This window comes from Pleurodeles waltl, chromosome 1_1 (assembly GCF_031143425.1).
Source record: "Pleurodeles waltl isolate 20211129_DDA chromosome 1_1, aPleWal1.hap1.20221129, whole genome shotgun sequence".
NCBI classification, from domain to species: domain Eukaryota; kingdom Metazoa; phylum Chordata; class Amphibia; order Caudata; family Salamandridae; genus Pleurodeles; species Pleurodeles waltl.
In genome coordinates this window covers 760,713,095-760,735,094 of record NC_090436.1, presented here as the reverse complement: position 1 = coordinate 760,735,094, position 22,000 = coordinate 760,713,095, and the positions used below count along the sequence as shown (strand labels likewise).

Here is a 22,000-nt window from a genome sequence, read left to right as displayed (position 1 = left end):
CAACCTACACTACAGACGTTTAGTTCTGGCTTGACAATGAAACTGTCACCTGACCTTTAGACCACACCAAAATTATTCTACATTAGTTTGCTTCCACACAAACACATATCCATTCCCATGCTATTTACTTGTGATGCTTCACATTACCATTCAAAATGTAATTAAAGCTAGACTTATTGGCATTGCTAATGCTTATGAAAGGCACTTGCGGTAGATTGTGTCACTACATCATCCAAATGTTGATAAATAAAAAGTGGTTTACACACTTTAAATCACTGCTCAAAATGTACACCTGGAGAGAGTAAGAAAACATGCAATCTGAAGAAGTGCAGACAATAAATAAAAAACAGTTCCCTCAAGTAAGCAGTGAAAGGATACAAGTTATCCATTTAGACCTTTATGAGCCTCAAATGCTTTTTGGGTCGAAAAACACAAGAATAGGAAGGTACACCATCAAATCAGGAGTACACAACTAAGATACACAGCAAAGTCATCCCATCATAATAAGGGATGGGTCCAAGCACCATTCTAAGGCCATAAAAACAAGTAGGTTGATAATTATGGCATTTGATAAAAAAAAACTTACACCATAGAGTTCAGAACTTATAGGACGTGATCATTCTTGCAAATACTGCATTTTTGTTTTATAGAGTGTATTTTTGTGCTTAGCACCCCTAACATATGTGTACCTAGTAATGTAATATTTCTTTGGATTGATTCATACAAAATGATAGCTGATCGTTCATCAATATACATAGATTTGCAATTTCAAAAATACATCTAGATGTCACGGTAGCAGAAGAAATAATTGATACAAAGAAATTACTTACCATCTCTCCTGTTGAGTCTTGCAAAGCCAGGACTATGACTGCTTGAAAGCTCTGAAGAACTGCTGAAGGATGACTGAGGCAAGGCAGAAATGAGTTGATCATCACAATTATCTGTAAGAGAAAAATGACAGGCCATAGTTAAAATGTTTCATTTTATTTAGCAGATATTTTAACGCACAGAGTACAATAGTGCAAAATATGTGCATAAAGGAAGATGTTCTTGACCCCAGAAACCTAGTCCTCTTACACATACTATTTGATCATAATGGAGACAAACAAATTTGTTTTTGATTTCAGAGTTATGAAGATATTTTGGAGTGATGATATGTACTCTACTATTTCGTACATTCTTGGAGTCCAAACAAGTAGGTTGTACAATTGCAAGCATAGCCTGCACTAATTCAGACACAATACTATTACCCATTATAATTACAAGTCAGAAGTTCATGTTGTAATCTACCAAAGATTCAGATGATAACATGAAAACTGAATTAAATGAGAATTGAAGTACAGCCCACAAACAAGCACATCCCTATAAATACACCGCTGTAGAAAATGCACCATTTGTGCTTGATCACCACTTATTCCTTTACCTTTTATTGACCCTATTGTCCGTTAGTATTATAACTTTGTGCACTCCGGCATGGTCAATTGGTTCTACTGTTGGTCATTTCTTTCTAACACTGTATTTTAATTTGGGTACACCAAATTTGTATATATAACTTTCCACTGAAACCATGGGAAGCTGAAGCAGACATTGCCTCAGTGGCATGGATATTCAATGCCATATGTAGGTGGAGGTGTATATTTACCCCCGCCCCCGATATCTGACTAAACTGTATGGCTTTCTCCGAACTGCAGTTTAAAATTAAAAGTATTGCAGAACTGCACAACAAGGAAAAGTGCTTTGCCAGCTAGGAAAACTCTATTACTAAATATTTGCTAGGTCACCAAAAAAGTGTATCTTGTAAGCCAGCAATGCTGGCTGCTTCACATAAAAAGAGGTCATGCTAAATAGCAAGTAAAAGTATGACCTCATAGTCAACAGTTGCAAAAAACTGTTGGCTGCTGTTTAAGTAAAGGTATATTTTTCATGAGAAGCAATGGTATAAGAAATTGGAGATTTATTTGAACTGGTGAGAACCCACTTCAAATACTTATCACAATCCTTGTCAGGGTGAAGAACAGAGATCACTATAAAACCTGTGCTTAAACCGCTGGTGCTAGGCACAAAGCAGTCAGGCTTAACTTAAAGGCAATGTGTAAAATATTTATGCAGCATTCATACAGTAATAACGTGTAAATGCAACACAAAAAGCATTCAAAATCATTGAGAAAAAACAGCTTGAAAAAGCAAAAAGCGCCAACCACTAGTATCTAGTTGCATTAGACTAGGGCCAAGCCAAAGGTTAAGGCTAACTGTAATGATCTGTGGTTGGGTCCAGGGACCAAGACCCATATTTATACTTTTTTGCGCCATGTTTGTGTAATTGTTAATGCAAAAGTGGCACAAAAATAGAAAATACAATTATATTTTGTAAGGTTGCACCACTTTCTCTAACGCAAATGCAGTGCAAACAAAGTATAAATATGGGTCCAAGTTTGTCCCAGTAGAAAGTTTACTGTTGTACTTAAAAACGTAGTTGACGATAAGTTGTTGGGAGGGCAATATTCAAGCTAGATTCAAAACAGGGCTCAACGGCAGCAGGCTGCTGAAGAGTAGGGTCCTGGTTTGGTTGCTGACAAAGGTGGGAAAACTCAGAGTGGGTAGAATCCTATGTCCATGCTGAGAAAGGCATCAACGTCAACCGGATGCTGCTCAGCATCAGTCCTGTTGAAGACCTCTATGTTCAGTTTTAGAAACTTTTCCAGAAGTCAGATCTCCTTCAGCAGGGCAAACCGGCAAGGTGAGGCCATCCTATGATTCAACATCGCTAGTTGCAGCTTTCATGGTGAGCCTGATCTCTGTCTGTTCTCCAGGCAGAAAGTTGCCAAAACGTTTCTAAGACCCAGTTCTTGCAGTTTGGGGACAGAAGGATAATACTATAACACTAGCCAAGGGTCCAAGACTTTGGGACGGCACTACTTGGGGGTTAGGGCCACTCCGACAGAGCCAGCAGCAGGGTCTAAAGCAGGTTTCACTGGGAATGGTCATCTGGGCAGTTGCTCAGAGCGAGACCTCTGGTAGCTTGTTTGGTCTCTGTAGGTCAAAGACGAGGTTAGCCAATGGACCCCTGGAGTTACTTCAAGGGTCTTTCTTCCTTGATTCTCCTCAGGTCCAGGAGTGTTATGAAGACAGGTCTGTGGGATCCACATTTAAGCCCAGTGCAAACCTGGGGTATTGGGAAACCCTTTCTCTACCCTCTGAATCAATTCTGGGTAGTTTCTCCCCTCCCACTGGGTGTGGAGTTAAACTAAATAGACAGACAAAAGGGAAGCAGCCCTGGGTGTTAGCTTCTTCAGTCATTGACAGAGTAGGCATTTTTTGAAGTACAAAAAGGGGCTGTATTGAGCCCTCAAGCTATCCTGTCATGGGAGTGTACCCTTTTCCCACACCCAGAGCCCTTTGTCGACTGTCTGGGAGCAATACACATCTCACCACAGGGAAATAATCAGCAGTCAGGTGACAGCTGGATAATATCAGGAAAGCCTTTTCATTTTAGGCAAGAAAATTACAACTTTCAATAAGTGACGCTTTCAGAATAGTATTATAAAATTAATCTTGACCCGTAAGTTGGATTTATGTGTTTATATTATTTTTTCCCAAATTGAAGTTAGCACCTATTAAATATGATAGTGTAAACATGTGTGAACCTATGGGAGAACCAGCATTGCCATAGCAATATTTTTCCAGATTTAAATGGCATTTTAAAACAGCACAACCAGCTGCAGTGGCCAGCCGAGAGACACGCTTTACAGTGCTTTATTAGTGGGTAGAACATTGAGTACTGCAACCCACCCATAGCATTTGTTTTGCAGGCCCTAAGTATAGGTGTTAACATATACTAGAGATTCATAATGTGCCAATTAGGTATTTGCCAACTTTGACATGTTTAAAAAGACTAGCAAATGCACTTTACCACTGGTTAGCATGGCTAAAGTGTGCAGAGTCCTATGGCCAAAAAATGGGTTCAGTAAATGAAAGCAAAAACTTGGGGCAAATACCACTCAAAAGATGGTTATTTCCAACAAATCTTGATAGTTCCTTTTGATAAAGCTAGTGTAAAAAACTTTTTTCAAAGTGTACTCTTTGCTGCCTGAGAGCAAACTGGCTTAGACCTGATTTAGACAGTAGACTTGCTTCAGTGACATTTGAGATAGACTATTAATGAAGCTCTTCTTTTAGGACAGTAGGCTTGCCTCGGTGAGCAAGAAGGCTGAAATGGTGCCCACAGTGCTCAATTAGCACAGATTTACCATCTGAGAGGGGAAAATGAATAGTTGGCAACACAAAGGATAATCTTAATAGCTACTTATTTTGAACTGGATATTCCAAATAGGGCTTAATGGAACTGAAATCATTCATTCTCCCATCAGAAGGAACGCCAATTCCAGCAAGGGGCGAGTGGAGGATGCCATAACTTCATTTTGGGAGTGGCTACAGGAAGAAAAAGGATTGTGCATTATGAGGAAGGCTTGGGGCAATTTAAATGACGAAACTCTGAGAAAGTTTGCAGGAGTTTGGAAAAGGAAGTGCCGAAAAGGATAATGGGTTTTCTAAGAAGTTAAGTGTAAGAAATTCCCCTACTACTAGTTGGTGCACAGGATAAGACTACCACCTCACCACAACCTCTCTTAGAACATGCCTGGATCTGTGGAGAAATATCTGAAAGAAAGAAGATTTTGCTTGACTGGTGGAGACAGAAGTCTCAGGAACGTCTGACTCCTACTCTGAAAAAAGGACCTGGAACATTATTCTGTGGGAACTTCCTTGCCTAAAAGTCTACCTGAGGATCCAAGGGCTGCAGCAGGGATCAGTAGTGATTTTCACAGCATCAAGAAACGTTTGGCACTCTAGACAGAAGCAGAAAGCAAGGGTAAAAACACCTCTGTCTCACTCTTGAGTCTTTGACCTGAGGCCCGCGAAGAGCACAAGAAAGATAGGAAACACTGAAGTGTAACAATATAGCTGTTTAGTCTACCCCTGTGCTTCAGGCCTCTATGAGGCATAATTGTTTGTTTGCCACTTTTCCTTGTTTTTGTTGCTGGTGCAACAGCAGCCGCTGGCAGCCATTTTTGCATGATATACATAGATTGCAATTGTATTCTACTTATCAATTCATTCTATTCAAAAAAATTTAAAAGTTTGCTTTCAAATTCTCAAAACGTTTATATCTCTGGTTGGCTTTACCTAGTTTTGACAATTATTTGTCTGTTGCTCATTATGTTTGTCTACATTGTTTTTTTATTTTCTTTGTGATGTGTTCCTAACTTTAATGTTGTTTGCTCTGCATGAAAATAACACCCATTTCTCTGAGTGAGGGCCTTCTGCTTGTGCCATTACCACCAAGTGATGAATTGAGATTCTCTTGGAATTGTGTTGTGACCTAACCAGACGGTGTTTATTAATTCAATAGGGGTATCTCCTTCACAACATATCAACATATTTTCGGACAATTACCAAATTCCATGGTTTTCAAAACTTACAAAATATGAACATTACCACCCCTGGATGACAACATCTAGGGCCATATCTTGAACAATGGACAGAGGTTTAGAATGTAGGCATGTTCCCATCTTAATAAAGTTGGGTTGTCTGTATGAACACAAGCTATATTGGTAACTGTACAGATTAGTGGTTGAACAGAAGAGAATGCAGTTCAGAAATGCAAACTGGGTGTTGGTGCTCTTTTTATTTCAGAGCTTAGCTGAGCACATCTCATGCACTACCTCAGACAGATTTATAAAGTTTCTAACTTAATGTATGCCTTTTAGATTGCATGATTGCATTCTGAAACAGCTGCAAATATCCAATCTGTCCATGTGCAGGTGTTCATTATCCTGCACCTGATTGCAAAAACAACTACAACAATGAAAGAAATGCAGTGAACAAAACACTCAAACATATTAAAAGGTGATGCCCACAGAACAAAAAAGAGTTATTAGTTGGGGAAGATGTGAGTCTTTCCCTAATAACAAGTCTAAAGTCCTGTCAGGTCCAATTCACAAATATAATAAATAAACATGGACTCAACCCCTGCTAGCGATGGCACAGAACCGACAAACTTGACTTAAGGAAAAATGTATAAAGTATTCAGTAGTGCCAAAACAAATGACAGGTCTAAACACAAGACAATTAAAAACCTGCAAACCATTCTTTAAAAAAAAAGAGAGAGCATTTTAGAGAAAATACACACAAAAAAAAAAATCCAAAAAAAGGCATTTGGAGACATGTTTTTCCTAAATGTTACAGCACAAATAGGCTACAAAATGTAAAGCACCAATCAGAAGTCAATGTTCATGTTTGACTACGATCTAAGCATGATTCAGACCAGCCGTAATGGAGCAAAGGTTGGCTACACCAGATGGGTTGTCCAAGTCAAAGATTTTATTTTCTGACTTTGTTTCTGAAATGAAAGTCAGAACAACCCAGAGGAGAAAAGCTGACAGCTATACCCAGTGAAGTCCTCTCATAGACAGATAGCCAGTTGCTAAGGTTATGAAGTCATTGGTTTTTGCAAGAAAATTCAAATTCAGCAGATACTTTTGCTCTTTTTCCCAATCAATATGTCCATCTCAGACTGAGACTATTTTTTGGATCTTAAATCTTTCCAGTGGGGTGAATCGGGAAGCTGAATCCATAGAAGTCCTCTTGAAATCAGATACCTTTTCAGTGAGGGCCTGCTGATGCTCCAGACGTCTTGAAGTCCAAAACATTTATATGTTCCAACTTTCTAAAGCTGTTCCTCAAGACTCTTCTTCTACTCCCATGGCCACAGGGATGGCACTTAGTGGCTAGGACTTACTCCAGAAAATATCACCCAAAGGACCCAGTCTGGATCCAGTGCCTACTGGTCAGCTGATTACTCCAGGAGTTGTGTGACTGTAGCCACAGAAGATATCAGCAAACTGACCCTTGGAGTGCACTTCTCAATTTGGGATACAAGTGGGAGCAGGTTGATCCATTCGGGTCTCCATACAGGTCACATACAGTAAATCCATGACTCCTTTGTTCTTCTTCAAGTCTAGATTTGTTTTGCTGAGCAGGGGGTGGGTACCACTTTTGTAGGATTTACTAGCTTGTTTGCCAGGATGAGCCCTGATCACTTCCTAATCAACAAGAAAGACATTTCCCGGGGCAACCCTTCCCACTTTTGTAGCATATCTTATTATCCTTAATGAAAACTATTCCACCTGAACCTTTCTGAGTCATATTCGACAGGGAAGAACCATTCTGCTCTTGGAGATGGCTTGTGTCCCAGCCGGGAGTGTGTTTAGGAAAAGTATCACTTCACTCCCCCTCATCCATACAAACTGGTTCTAGGACCTCTCCCACTGTCCTGATGTTAAGCTGGCTAGAGGTAGCTCTTGAAACAAAGCTTTCCCTTCCCCAGCTCTCTTTTTGCATAAAACTATGAATGGGTAAGCCTTGCTTGGTCATTTTCAAGTTAATGAAGTTCCTGAACTCATCTCAACTGCCCTTCCTGAGCTGAGGAGGAACATACCTCAATTGAAGTGTTGACGACAAAAGGACTAAACTATTGTTTCTGCTCTGGGATCGGTTTTTACACATTTGTAAGGAGAAATCACAGACAGGGGCAACCGTTGGCAAGCTAATGCTAATTCGCCTTCTGGATCTTAAGGGAGGCAAAGTCTAACTTTTAAATGTTACTACCCCCTTTATTTTTATCAGAAATCTAATTTCACCACTGGCTTGTGATTTTAATAAATATTAAAAATAGCAGTTTTAAAAAAAACTTAAGCTGCAGCCCTTTTACAGTTAAAATTGCTGTTAAGGGCTAGTCACTACAGGAACATGCCAACATGTTTCGCTTTTAAATACTAGGCAACATACCTGTGCTACAAGGCCTATTTTAGGGTGATTTTTTTAATATTTAGAAGTAGGATTCCTTCCTGTCAAAAGGGTTACTTTGACAGGTCAGCCTGTAGTTTTAAAAGCTGCAGCAGTCACATTATACATGTATGTCCGAATAAATGTTTTTTCATGTAAGCCTACTGGAAGGCACAGTAGTTGCTGCATTCCACAGACAACATTTAACCTCCCATACCATTGTTTTGTTTTCTGAACAAGATACCATGGGATTACTGGTAAAGGTGATTATCCAAGTTGGTGAACAGTTCATTTTATCATGTTTTAGGATTCAAAGCACATGCACTGGGAAATGGACAAGAGTGCCCCAGTTTAAAAACTAGCAATATTAGTCAGCGAAAAACATGGGATTATCATGCACACAGAGAGGTTTTCCCACACTGGCATAGCACTGCACAGTGCCGCAAAAATGCATTGAACAAAGCCATATTCCACCTGCCCAGAATTAAGCAGCAGGGACATATATGTATGTCAAACATTACATTTAAGAGGTCAGTAAAGGCCAAGATTACATTTGTCTATTAGAGAACACACACGGAAAAACAACAAAATATACCTTCCATGTGCGCAAAGGCATAAAGACACAGAAATAAGCAATGTTAGACATGCAAAACCACAGGCAACAGGGCAAGGACACATAAATCTATAAATGTAAAGTATAATAGCACCACAAACCTTGCAAAACATTGAAGTACGCACTGCAACAATACCTGTAGATATGACTCAGGAAACGAATAGTACAGCTAATTATAGTTATGGCATGCCAGTCAGTATACTGTAATCGGATGGTTCTATTTAATATCATCAGATAATTTCAACAATTACTGTTGGTACAAACACTAACATCAAAAGAACCTGCAATAACAGCAGTACAAACACACCATCATCCAAGAAGCAACCTTTGCATCCGCAAACATGAGAATACACCTTTCGAGTATAAGGCCAGCTCAGGAACCATCCACCACAGAGGTGGCAACATGTGATTGAAATACTCACATACATTCATGGTAGGCAATGCATAGTCTGCATACTTCTGTACCCAAAACTGTTTAAAAAATCATAATCAAATACATCACATATTGCAACCTTTGTATATCATACGTTACCCATAATAAATGGAACCAATACATAATGTGCAAGTGCAAGTCTGATGCCTTAAATTAGACACCTGCAAAAAATTGAAATTATCTCAAGAATGACACAACACCAAAGACAGAATTTACTTCAAACACCATTCTGTTGTATGTGCAGAAGGAAGAAATGGCTAGTAAAAATATTCTCCAGGATGTGAACAAGAGCAGCAAAGGCACAAGTCAGTGGTGAGCAGAACTATTTACTGAACCAGCTAAACTAACCAATATGATGCATGCTGACAGCAGAAGGCAATAGGGATGGTAGATTTGTCACACCATACAAATTGACCATATGTACCATCAGTGGTACAAATGACAGCACTAATGTCAACAAAATCCAGAAGTAGTGTCCACCAACCACGGTACACAAGAAGGCCATCCTAAAAGGAAAACATCAGAGCTCCAAAAATGGCTGACTTTACTAAGGATGGCATACTCTTTCTTGTAATTAAAGTAACAGGTGAAACTCCGGTACCATTTCTGAAAATCAAATACAAACATTGAAACTTTCACAATCTGAGAGCATTTGCAGACAACTCTATGCCCAAGCACAACACAATTGGAGTGTTTCATAAGATCAAATTTGAACAAATGAGCATGCTAGTAAAAGGATGCGTGTGCAGGTATGGAACTAAATAAGCATGAAAGCGATTGAAATTTCAAAGATTGGAAATAATTTGTGTCACATGGACACCTGAAGTAGCAAACTGGAGGTGTCTACAGAAAAGACACAAGTAAACAAGGTAAAAATGGGCAAACAGTAACAAATATGTATTTATTTTATGTTACTGGGAGAGGAGTACTGATGACTTTTATTGGTGGGTAGAACAAAACCAACATGAACCTACAAAGGCTTAACTGTAGAAGGCAAAATATATCATGTGGATGTGTGTTACCCAGCAAATACATCATTTTTGCAGTGAAATATACAGTTGTGGCTGGTGTGTGGGAGGCTTACTACTACCCTTAGATTGGAGGGATTTTCAGGTCCCTTAAATAACCAAGGTAATCCTTTGAGCTATGTCACCTCTTCCGGTTCTACAGCAGCTGGTCATCAAACTTCATGGAGATGCCTTCTGGCCCAGCAGGTATCATGGTACACATCTTACGGCTTCAAGATTATGATCGCAGACCTTCTGGTGTAGATGAGCACTCCTCTTCCACCCCTACTGTCAGCTACTTCAATGAACATGAAGATTAAGGGCCTGATTACGACCTTGGTGGATGAGATACTCCGGCACGAACGTGACAGATATCCCGCCCGCCATTTGACAATTTCCATAGGATATAATGGAACTTATAATACGGCAGACGGGATATCCGTCATGTTTGTGACAGAGTATCCCATTCACCAAGGTCATAATCAGGCCCTATGTGATTAAAAGCCAAGGAATGCAATAGATGAAAGTTTCATTGATCCTTTAATTTGCAAGGAAGATTTAGCTGTCATTTGAAATAAAAAAGGCTCTACTCTGGGAATTCTTTCTAGAAGACAGAACAACATTATTTTTTTTCTATCACGCAATATACATAAATTCACTAGGATTGAAAATATTCCATTTCCCATCAAAAAAGCAAATGGAAATTACAAAAAATATAATTAAGAACTAGGAGGTACAAATATGCACGATTAAACATGCATATGTTCTTCTAATTTGTACTAAAGACTCTCAACTCATATTGGTTCTATAATTTTATAGAAATTCGTGATGGTTTTATCCATAAACATATACCTTAATCCTCAGCTGGGGTCAAACAACATAAAGCCAGTGAATAACATCGGTGCATAGCAAAAGGCAGATGGCACTGTCCTGTTATTACTGGGAGTGCTTTTAACCTAGTCCTTTACGTAAATGTTAGCCTGTGTAAAAACAAATGACAAAGTAAACTGTGACTGTACGGTTAAAGCAATGAATATTTAGAGATGCAAAAAGGCAAGCTGAATGGCTAGTAATTATAGGCATTATGGTATATATTATGATATGAATACAGTTTAACTCGTCTAGATGGTGTGTACAGATCTGATATACAGACGTGCTGCACACATTCCCAAAGGATAATCTAACACAAAAAGAATCATACAATGAGTGACCAAGATTCTTCTACCAGCATATCAGTTTAATAAAGTAATTCAGAACAAATAATGTATTTTATCCTGCAATGTTTAATCCAATAGTATATTTTTGAAAAAGTAGATAACGCTTAGCACACTCTTGTGAAACTTCTCTCTAATATCTTGAATCATGTAAAAGAACAATTCAGCGTTCCGTTCCAATGCATTTCAGGCATCATTGTGTCTTTCTTCAGGAAAAGGTAGCTGAAAACAAATTTCGGAAAAACATCAATCAAGAGAATGAATCCAAACGGAACAGCCTCATAGTATTAGATAAATACCATTCTTAAAAAACAATGCAATCTGTTCGTGTATCTGAAATCCCCAAAAAAATAATTAACACATCTTTTAAAGTCAATCTTAGCCCAAAGGGAACAAAAAGTGGAAAATGTATTGAGGAAAATAATATGGCAGGTAGCCCCGCTCAATAACCAAGTACCACAAAATGTGTCTATATAGGCCAAAAAAAAAAAAACACAACCTTTAAAGTGTTGGTTGCATGATTCAGGCACAAAAGCAAACTTGCACCACCCACATGTGCATACCATCATTTCTAAACACCGTGTATTAAAGATGCATCAAAACCAATGATAATGCAACTCTACACATATGCTTGCACCTTAAGAGAAATGTGAACCACCACCAAACGCGGAGTCGATCAAAGTCAGGAGCATCAGTATGGAGAATAAGGGCCTGATTTAGATATTGGTGGAAGGGTTATTCCGTCATAACCATGAGGGATATGCCATATGCCGAAATCTAAATCCCATAATGGGATTTAGATTTAGCCTGATAGGATACGCGTCACCGTTGTGACGGAGTAACCCATCCTCAGAGTTCTAAATCAAGCCCTAAGCTTCAAATCTACCTTCTAGCCACCAGTTACCGACCAGCGTATCACATACTCCAACAACATTTAATGGTGTGATAAAGAGTACATAAGAACGTCATGCAACGATTAAACTAAGTCGATCTTCACAACTCTATCTCTACTCTGAGAGCATAGTGGTTGTAGCCCTATGCGTGGCTCACCTAAGGGATTGGTCCTAGCCCCATACCTAGAAACAGTATCAGGAACCAGTCTGCGGTGTAGATGGCAGTCCTCTCAGGAAGCTGGCAGAACAGTGCCAGCTGAGCTTCATGTCACACAGCATGCACTCCAGGATAGTTGTGGCTGGAATGCCCTCTGCCCCCCTTTGGTCTGGGCAACGTTTATATAATAAAACATATCAGACTGAAAATACAGTTCCTATGCAATGCTATGTCTAGGTGATAGATGCTGTCTCCTGAACCGGCAACATAAGCTAGCATATTGTGTACTTCGCTCCACAGCCTTGGACAGAAAGTACTGATTATATGTTGTGCAACGTCTTACTTAAACAAATAATATGTGAATATACATGAACTGGAAAACTAAGCTAAAACGAGAATTTCCAACCAGGGTCACAGAGGTCCTCACAACACTACAGTAGCAAAATACATTGGTTTCTGGTCCTTGGACTAAACACAGAAAATATTAACCATGAACTGGCAAAATTGCTTGCTTTCTCAACTTCTGAAATCCAAATTCCTCCCGGTACTTTTCAAATTCCTTAAACTTTATGGTATGCTATGGGATCAGTAATAGTATGGCTGTTTGCTTAGCCTGCTCTATTTGATATGATGAAAATATTAATATAATCTTAACAGTTATAAACGTAATGATGATAGTTTGACACATTTTGTGATATTTAAGACATACACCTGCATCAAATATCCTAAAAAACCTGAATCACTTCGCTTTAGTCTCTACAGTGTTACATGAGGTGGGAACTCCTGGTGCTCATTTGCACATTTGGTAATTGCCACTTCAAGAAAGTCTAATTACTTTACTTCCAAATGCTCTCAACCGACATCATCAATGTAGTGGTTTGCCATCATGTTTAATAGTAATTTTACAAACTATGTATATCTACCAATTACATCCTTAGTCGATACCCACATGCTATTACCCCTAAGTAGTGCACATCTCTCTTAGGGAACACTCAAACAGCTAAAAAAAAACTTTGATTCAGATCTGCTTTGTTTAAACATTTAAACTTGTGCACTGACATTTATGACATGTTGGCCCAGATTTATTAAGGCTTGCATTGGCACTCATGCAGTGCTCTGCAATTGTGTACTGCAAAAAGAACAAGGAGACGGAAGGAATGCCTGAATTAATCCCTGGCCACCGGTCATCATTCTGAGTTGCTTTCCAGACCTGTGCTTTTTGCCCATTAGGCTATTGTAGTCAAAGATCCACTTATACTAATCAGTCTTGGTTCTGCTAGGCCAGGCCTCCTCTTTATGGGAACAAAAGCAGCCCCAGACCAGTTTGAATCAGTGGAGTATTGCTTGAGTCCTATGGCACTGTGAGCATGGGGACCCTCATCTGGGTATACCCGTCCCACTTAGAGTGTCTATTGCAAAACCAAAAAAGTGATAGAAGGAATGATTGCATTCATCTCAGAGACTGGTGAGCACTCTGGGACACACTCTAGACCATCATTCTTTTACCCACTGTGCCATTATAAATAAAGACCGGCCTTATGCAGATCATTTTTGGTTCTGATCCAATATGAACAGTTCATCCCGATCTGTAAGGCCAGGTCCCCTGCAGATGGAAACACAAACAACTCCAGACCGATTTTGAGCTGTTCAGTTCTCATCAGTGAGCCCTATGGAACAGTGAGCAGAGGATACACATCTAGGCTTTCCCATTCCATCTGTGTGGTACACCTGCATGCTTTATAGCGGCACTTGAGCCAAACCTTAGTAAATAAGCTTGTTAGTCCTTTATAGACACTGCCTCATGTATCTTAAAATGCATTCAGACACGAGCTTATGTCCCATTCAAGATCACAATTTTCACACAATTTTTTGGGTAGTTGTTAAAATCAATTGTGTTTGTCTTCAAAATATCTGACTGGTAAAATCTGGTAGACTTTTTATAGGAGAACACTGCACTTTCTTTTTAAAGAATTAATTAAATGCTTGTTTCTGAACCTAGTTTAATGTGTTGTTTTCCTTATTTATCAGACTTTTTACACTTATCGATGTATTGAACACATTTTGACTATCCTGCTATTTAGTTATCTGTTTTGAAATGACTCAACTCTCAACCACTCTCAACCATTGTTTTCTAGAGTAGCATTCTGGGTAGCCCCTTGCAGTTGGATCAAGGGAATTACATTCCCATTCTGTTTAGACAGTGACTGAAACTACCAAGAGCACTATACAAGCCTCCCCAGGTTACTATTCATTACTAATCATGACGATGTAAAACTCAGGTCTTCTTCTTGTCCTTTCCCTAAATTTGTTTTTATGATGTCACAATATTTAATGTTGATTTAATAATTTTGCTTATTGTTAAATATGGTGTCTGCTGATTAACTTGGTGTTTTACATTTATTTACAACAACACATAATATGTGGCGTTCAGACAGCAGAGCCCCTCAAGTCCAAACGTCCTTTGATTTAAAATATCACCTAATTCTGTGACAATTTTCAAATTTAACAAAAGGGACGTTTTAAACTGAATTAAAGTTTTCTAAACAAACTCTACGGGGCATATTTACAAGGAACGGGTGCATTGGCTCCGATGTGCCAATTTCCTTGCATCGCTCTGCGCCCCCCTAATGACACCATGGCAATACAGCACACCATGGTGCATGTTAGCACAATAGTGTCAAAATCTTTGATGCTATTGTGGTGCTTTTCTGGACTAGCTCCAAAAATGTTGGCGCTAGTCCAGCAAAGCTCAGGAAGGTCCATAGTATATAGCACTAGTGTCAGTTTAACGCTTGCCCTGGGCAGGCATTACAAAATTACGCTAGAATGACACAGTGAAATCCTGTAGTAACCACTGTGCCATTTATTTGGGCCTCACTGCAGGGAAACACCTCTCTTACATACATTATACCTGGTGCAGGTATAACGTGGCACAAGGGTTTACAAAGTGGTGCAATAGTATTATTGCACCACTTTGTAAATACGGGTGAGGACCCGTTTAACATCAGTGAGTACCTGTTTGGCGCCGTCGTAGCATAAATAAAATTATGCTACAGCAGCACAAAAGGGCACAAGGGTTTTGTAAATACTCCCTCACATTTCTACAGCAGAGACATCTTGTTGCCACCTAAAAAAACTCATTAGGCACACAATTTTAAACTCACCCCAAAGAACTGCTAATTTACTGAACCTTTTAAAGCCCTACCTTAACAAAACATTCAAGAGGAACTTAGGTAAGAGAGGGTGTAAGCTACCATGGATACCCAGGGGAGCCAACTTTACTGAATTCTCTGGCCTGAGCAAAATGTGCTTAATGAAAGGGCAGGAGACATGAAAGGAATGCAAGATGGTCAACCTACTTCAATATCATTCACACAACAAGCATAGAAGTATGAGTGCATTTTTAAATGCGAAGGATTGGCCATGCGTTAAAGGAAACTGGGAAATAGAAAACAACAATATGAATAATGATATTAGCATCAACCACATGGCAAACATGAGCCCCCCTTTGATAAGCCTTGAGCTGCTTTAATCTAAAATCAAATACGCATTCCCCGGTATCAACCTAAGTTGCGTTGTTCCTCACTAGGGGCCATACTTATGAGCCCAGTTGCGTTGCATGTGCACCACGCAACACGTTGCATACATGACTCAAAAATGAGATTTATGAAGCTACGCAAGGCCACCTTGAATGGCCCAAGGAGACTTCATGAATCTGCAACAAAGCAACGCAGCGCAAATTGCTGCATTGCATTACTCTGCCCCAGGGAGGCATTCCATGGGTCTTGCGTGGGCGTTCCTATGCAACATCCATGGATTTTGACACATTCCCAGATTTACGAAAAGTGGTAGGATTGGAATGCGCCAAAGTGCTATGCCTCCCCAGGTAATGCGTAATGAGGGGAAGTATCTTTATTTCTCCTTGTTGTTTCCTCAGGGGGATTGTTTTTGTGCAGGACTGTGCCTCTTCCTGCACAAAAACAATCCTACTTACAATGCAGGCATGGTTGCACCATGGTGCAAGGGTGCCTGCGTTGGTGTTAGGCTGCCAAAATGGGACAAAGTTAGGAATGCACCATATTCTTTTAAATTTAATGCATTTCTACCCTTTCCCTGTGACGCAGCGCAGCACATTGACTTGTCATAAATAAGCCTCTAGTTTTCTTTTTTTTTTTTTTTTTTTTTTTTTATCTTGGAAAGGAATCATACAACAAATACATATGTAAAAGAAAAAAAGAAAAAAAAACGAGAAATTCAAACCAACAGGGGATAGACATTTGGGAGAAAAGTGTCCATTACATAAATAGTGGCATAACATTTTGATTTGAACATTTAATCATTATGAGCCAAAATCCAATCCTGAAATGACCCCCATATTACCTTCCCTTTCCTCCTAGCATGTTTCCCTTTACGTTCATACAATGCTATCTCCAAATAATATACAGAGAGTAATCTGGCCAGCCATTGCTGCCAAGACGGAGGTCGTGCATTAAGCCAAGCGGATGATATACACAGTCGATATACTGCCATGGCCACAAAAATAAATGCTCTATGTGGATTGTCCGTTTCTCCAATAACCCCTAAGACCATTGTCTCGGGGGTAAGAACTAGATCATATCCTAAAACTTCTTTCAATACAGATTGAATACCCTCCCTCAGAGCCTTTAATTCCCCGCATGTAGCCATCATGTGTACAATATCTGTTCCGTACATCCCACATCTTGGACAGCTTGTTCCCGATAGGCTGCCCCATTTGACGAGATGAGCTGGAGTATGATAAAGGTCAAACATGGTCTTATAATGTTGCGCTTGGAGGGAGGAGGGAAGTAGGATAGTGTGTCCCAACTCTAGTGACCTTAAAAAGATCTTACTCCCATCTTCAAGTTTCTTACTCCACCTTTCCCTATTCTTCTTTAGGTCATCGGGCTGTTCTGCCATTAATAATCGATAGATTGACCTAATTGATATATTAGGGTTAGCCAGAATATCATCCAACAATTGATCACTTCTAAATCCCTGCACACCCCCTGTTTTTCTTACAAGAAAATCTCGTATCTGTAAGTATTTTAAAAAATCCCTACGCTCTAAACCATATCACTTCTGTAAATCACCAAATGCCTTGACCCCAAAATTATCAAAAAAGTTCCCGAGCCTCACTATGCCTAAAGAGGCCCAGCTTGCCATACATTTATCCTTAAATATTTCAGGGAGTGATGAGTTCTTTTCAATCATGGTATAACAATTATATCTGCCGAATCCTTTCTTTTTATGCCATGACCGCCAGCACTTATAAGCCGCCTCCAATACCTTAGATCGAGTTTTCTTGTAGTACCCGGGCTCATGAAATGTTACCAAACACCCATTAGCTGCTGCTCCTATCTGCAGCTCATATATGTTAGGACAATCCTCTTCTGAAATCCCTTCTTTCTTAGAACCCCATAAAGGGCGCATATACTGAAAGGCTGCTGCCATTTGGTATAATTTTATATCCGGTAGAGACCAACCCCCTCTTTCTTGAGGGAGAGACATAAATTTACTTGCTCTTCTACACTTGCCATATGCCCAGATAAATCTCATAATCACTCTATCTATCTCTTTGAATCTAGGATTAGTAAAGCTCAGCGGTACAGCCCGAAACAAATACAGCAACTTAGAGAGGAAAATCATTTTTACCATATTACACCTCCCCATAATAGTTAGATATAGATTATTCCATCTGCACATATCTTGTCTTGCTTTCGCAAGTATAGGATCCAAATTTAAATTAACAATTTCTCCTACTTTTGGCGTAATATCTATACCCAGATATACTGCATGATCCACCCTTCGGGTGTCCTGAGTGCTTGTATATTGATTAATCAATATCTGCGTTTTAGCTCTGTTTAGGAGATATCCAGAAAATCTTCTGAATTTCATTGATACCTCTTCAACCTCTCTCAATGCCGGGTCAGGGGTGGGAGTTAATATAGCTATATCATCTGCATAAGCTAAAACTTTTGTATCCCATCCCTGCCTATGAATCTGTGGAATCTTGTTATTTTCTTCGAGCTACCGGAGAGTGATATTTTATATCTAGGGGAACAGATAGATATCTCGGAAATTGATAAAGCATTGGGTGATTTAGCCACTGGAAAAGCCACAGGCCCTGATTCAATTCCTTTAGAGTTTTATAAAACGTTTAAAGCTGTATTGCTTCCGGTAATGATAGAGCTGTTTATTCAGGTACAGAATGGAGGGGAAACCCCTCCATCGTGGGATATGGCCAATATAGTAATGTTTTTGAAAAAAGGGAAACCCCCATCAAACCTGGCATCATACCTGCCAATTACACTAATCAATAGCGACGCTAAAATATATTCAAAGATATTAGCCGCTCGATTATCCCTGGTGATTAGGAAGCTAGTTTTCCCCAGACAGCATGGGTTGGTGCCAGGAAGGGATACCACCGATCATATCCGAAGAGTTATTGCACTCTTTGATGCTACGGAAGTTGCTGAGGAGTCGATGGCAGTCGCATTATTAGATGCAGAAAAGGCATTCGATCGGGTGAACTGGAAGTACCTATGGTATGTAATGGAGCATTATGGGTTAGGGAAGAAATTTATTGTAGCAATAAGGGCCCTATATAGATCACCGGTAGTGAAAATACAACTAATGGGGGGACAATCGGAGAGTGTTCAGGTTAAGAGAGGTACTAGACAGGGATGTCCATGTTCTCCGCTCCTGTTTGCTGTATATATAGATCCCTTGCTCAGACAGCTCGAAGCCCCTAGTTTTCTATGTTGTTGAGACCAACAGCCTCGGTTGCCTCTCAATTTTCAAGAAGTCACAACAGCTGATTGCATAGTGAAGGTCATCAGAACTCCATAGAATTACATTAATTAAATTCTCTGTACCATTCTTAAATGTTTGTTTTAAGGATGAGTTTTAATACTGGGCTGATGAGAAAAATAACAATGCACATGAAGATCTCTTGATATCCCCCTGGTTATTAAGAGGATAAGAGCTGTATGCTAAACCTGCTTTCGGAACACGAGGTGTGAATCAGCTAATGACAATATGAAAAGTACCCTGGAAGAGAGAAAGATGAGGATGGATTCACAGAGCTCTCTTATAGGCAATGCAGAACACAGCTAACAGACACAGCCTAGCCTGAAACCGAGAGGAGCTGTAAAATCAAGCATGCCAAGGAAGCAGCTCTGAATACCCAAGGAAGGAGCTCTGTCTACTGGTAACAGATACCTGATCAAACCCTTAGACACAAATACACTCACATCAAGGTCCCACAGGACCTACTTATCTAGAGGCATCTCGGTGTACGTAAACTCCATTGTGTCCTAAAACAAGTTTGTATTAAAGTCACCAGTTATGAGATAATCGGCACATGGATATTCCCCAGCTAAGTCACCCACAATCTGAATCAATCGAAACAGCCTACCCCTTTGTTCCAGGAACAATGTAAACATTAATTACTATAAGGATTTGCTGTGAAGTCCCATTCCTGATCACAATCCCCTGGATCCAATTGTCATCCCAAACGAAAGGCAGAATGCACCCTTTTAGTTTGACAGTTACATAGGTGGCCAACCCTCCCATGGCACGACAATTCTTGCTCGTTCTATGGGCAGTTTCCCTATTTATAAACACCCTGGCAGTGGACAGCTGTTCTCAGCCCAAGTTACCTGAAGAGTGATTACATCATAATTGTTTAAAAAAGATATAAGATCGTCTGAATCAAACTTATTCAAAACCCATTGATGTTCCATGAACATAAGGACAGACATCCAAACGTTGACGCAGGACCTCCCACCCAAGGGGGTCATTGGGGATGCCCATGCAAAAGGGCAGAGGGCAACCAATCCCAATTGGTTACCCCCGGGAACCGGGACCAGTACAGGGGGACCCATTAAAGGTCGAAGTGCTGCCTGGAGCACTTTTCAGAATTTAAAAGGCTTTGATACTGAAGGAGCCATTAGGTTTTTGGATTCAGATATTAACATGGGATAGCCAGACTCCTTATAAGGAATAATTGTAATACCCCAATAGTGGAATAAGTCTCTCTTGACAAGAATGGACTGAGCTATTGAGGCAGAAAATAGCAAAACCAGAGTGGATTCCCTTATTTGAGACCCCCTTGAGTCAAGGAATCTGATAGACACACTGTCCTTAGAAACAATGTTATTCAGATCCGGATGGCGTTGAAAAGTCGTAAGATGTTCCTCCTATTCAATATATCTTGCGGGCCCCTAGAGCGATATTCTGGCATGAACACAAGTTTGGTGGTTGTGCACTTTGTTGAGGCCATTGAGGAACACAGGGAAAATGAGCGCTGTAACTGTTCCGCTGTATTGAGTGTGCCCACAGAGGGCCCCAGGGCCGGAGTATCGGTTGGAGAAATTCAGTGGCTTGATGGCAGGCTTAAGGGGTGGCTGCTGTTGTTGTCAAAAGGGAATTTATGAGAATTAGAAGGACCGGGACCCAGAAATTTGCCATCAGTATTTCCATGAGCAGCTTTAAGATTGATCAGTGTGGCAGCGGTACGGACAAGCACTCCACCACCCCAGTGTGGAGCAGTCGGGTCAGACACACTGCTTGTTTTGCCTTCCTCAGCTACGATCATAGGGTCCTTGGGGAGGAATTCATTTTTCTGCAGAGTGGTGCCGGCCAAAGGATCCTTGATATATTGAGTGGGAGGAAGGGAACCGTCCAGTGAGGTCGACAAGGGATTGGCCAATGAAATCACCCTGGGAACCTCCTGCAGCTGCAGGAGCTGCTGCGTCTCAAGATAGACCAACGGTTGAGCATTGATTGGAGATCCTTGAGGGGATAGGCTCTGCCTTTTGTTCCATTGTTTACGCAGTCTTTTTTTATCCCTCTTTCTCAGGGGATGCTGAGACACGGAATCAGCTCCTGAAGGCGATTAGTGCATTAAAACAGATTGTACAGGAATGCAAAGGAGATGGGAAAGGGCAGACTCCGTGGACTCAGGTCTAGGTAGAGGAGAATTCTTGGGAACACAGTTGGCCAAGATGACATCCTCCGAGACTCCAGTAGCAACTGGCCAAGAGGGGTTGATGATGGTTGCACTCTTAACTGGAAAGAAACAGCCATCCAATGTTTTTGGTTTAGTAGGTTTCTGAGCCAAATCAGAATGGAAGCTTGAATTCGACAGTGGCACCGGAGATGCAGGAGTTAAGGATAGCCTCTTGATTTCACATAGAGCCAAACTCAAAAAGGTAGGCAGGGATAAGAGGCTTTCAAAAAACGGAGAGCAGCAGCATATTGCTTGCATTAAGTTGGAACTTGTTTGGGCTCTAGTAATTAACTGGTTTAGATTTTCTATTTTTTGGTCAGTACCAGCTACATAGGTGGCCAGAGTGTTCAGCAGATCAACTTGGATGTCCACATTATCAGAGTGGTAGTTCAAAGCCAATACAGTGGATTGGAGAGTTTCCAAAAGCTGTGGCCAGGCAGAACCACTTACAGTGGTCATAGAGGTAGACGCAGGATTGGATTCTCCGTCGACACCTCCTGTGATTTCAGATTGAAGGCAGTAAAGATCAAGAAGCGATTGATCATTGAGCTAGCCCATCTCTAGGGTCCGTAGAAGTTTTGCTATCAGGGGCCCGAGCTTTGTAAATCTGTGCCACCCACCTCCAGTGAATTCCAGATCTCTGTCATTTCGTGAAGGTGTGAGCAGGAAGCTCTTCCCCCCATTACCGCTTCCTTTCTGACTGGCATCCTTTAAAGTGACTTTTTATCACTCTGTGCTTTATATAACTTCACATGACTTGTTATGAGACAAGATATTAAGTAGCATAGAAGAGGATAGCACAGAATA

The 22,000-nt window shown here is 40.3% G+C and overlaps 1 protein-coding gene across 3 annotated transcripts in view; it reads right to left on the bottom strand.

The window, feature by feature from the left end:
• Positions 1–22,000, bottom strand: part of CNTNAP4 (contactin associated protein family member 4) — a 2,124,586-nt gene that overhangs the window by 1,807,749 nt on the left and 294,837 nt on the right. For all 3 annotated transcript variants that reach the window (XM_069227637.1, XM_069227632.1, XM_069227640.1), the window contains exon 2: positions 831–941. In XM_069227637.1, coding sequence (XP_069083738.1) covers positions 831–941 — 111 coding nt within the window. The remainder of the gene's footprint in view (positions 1–830; positions 942–22,000) is intronic.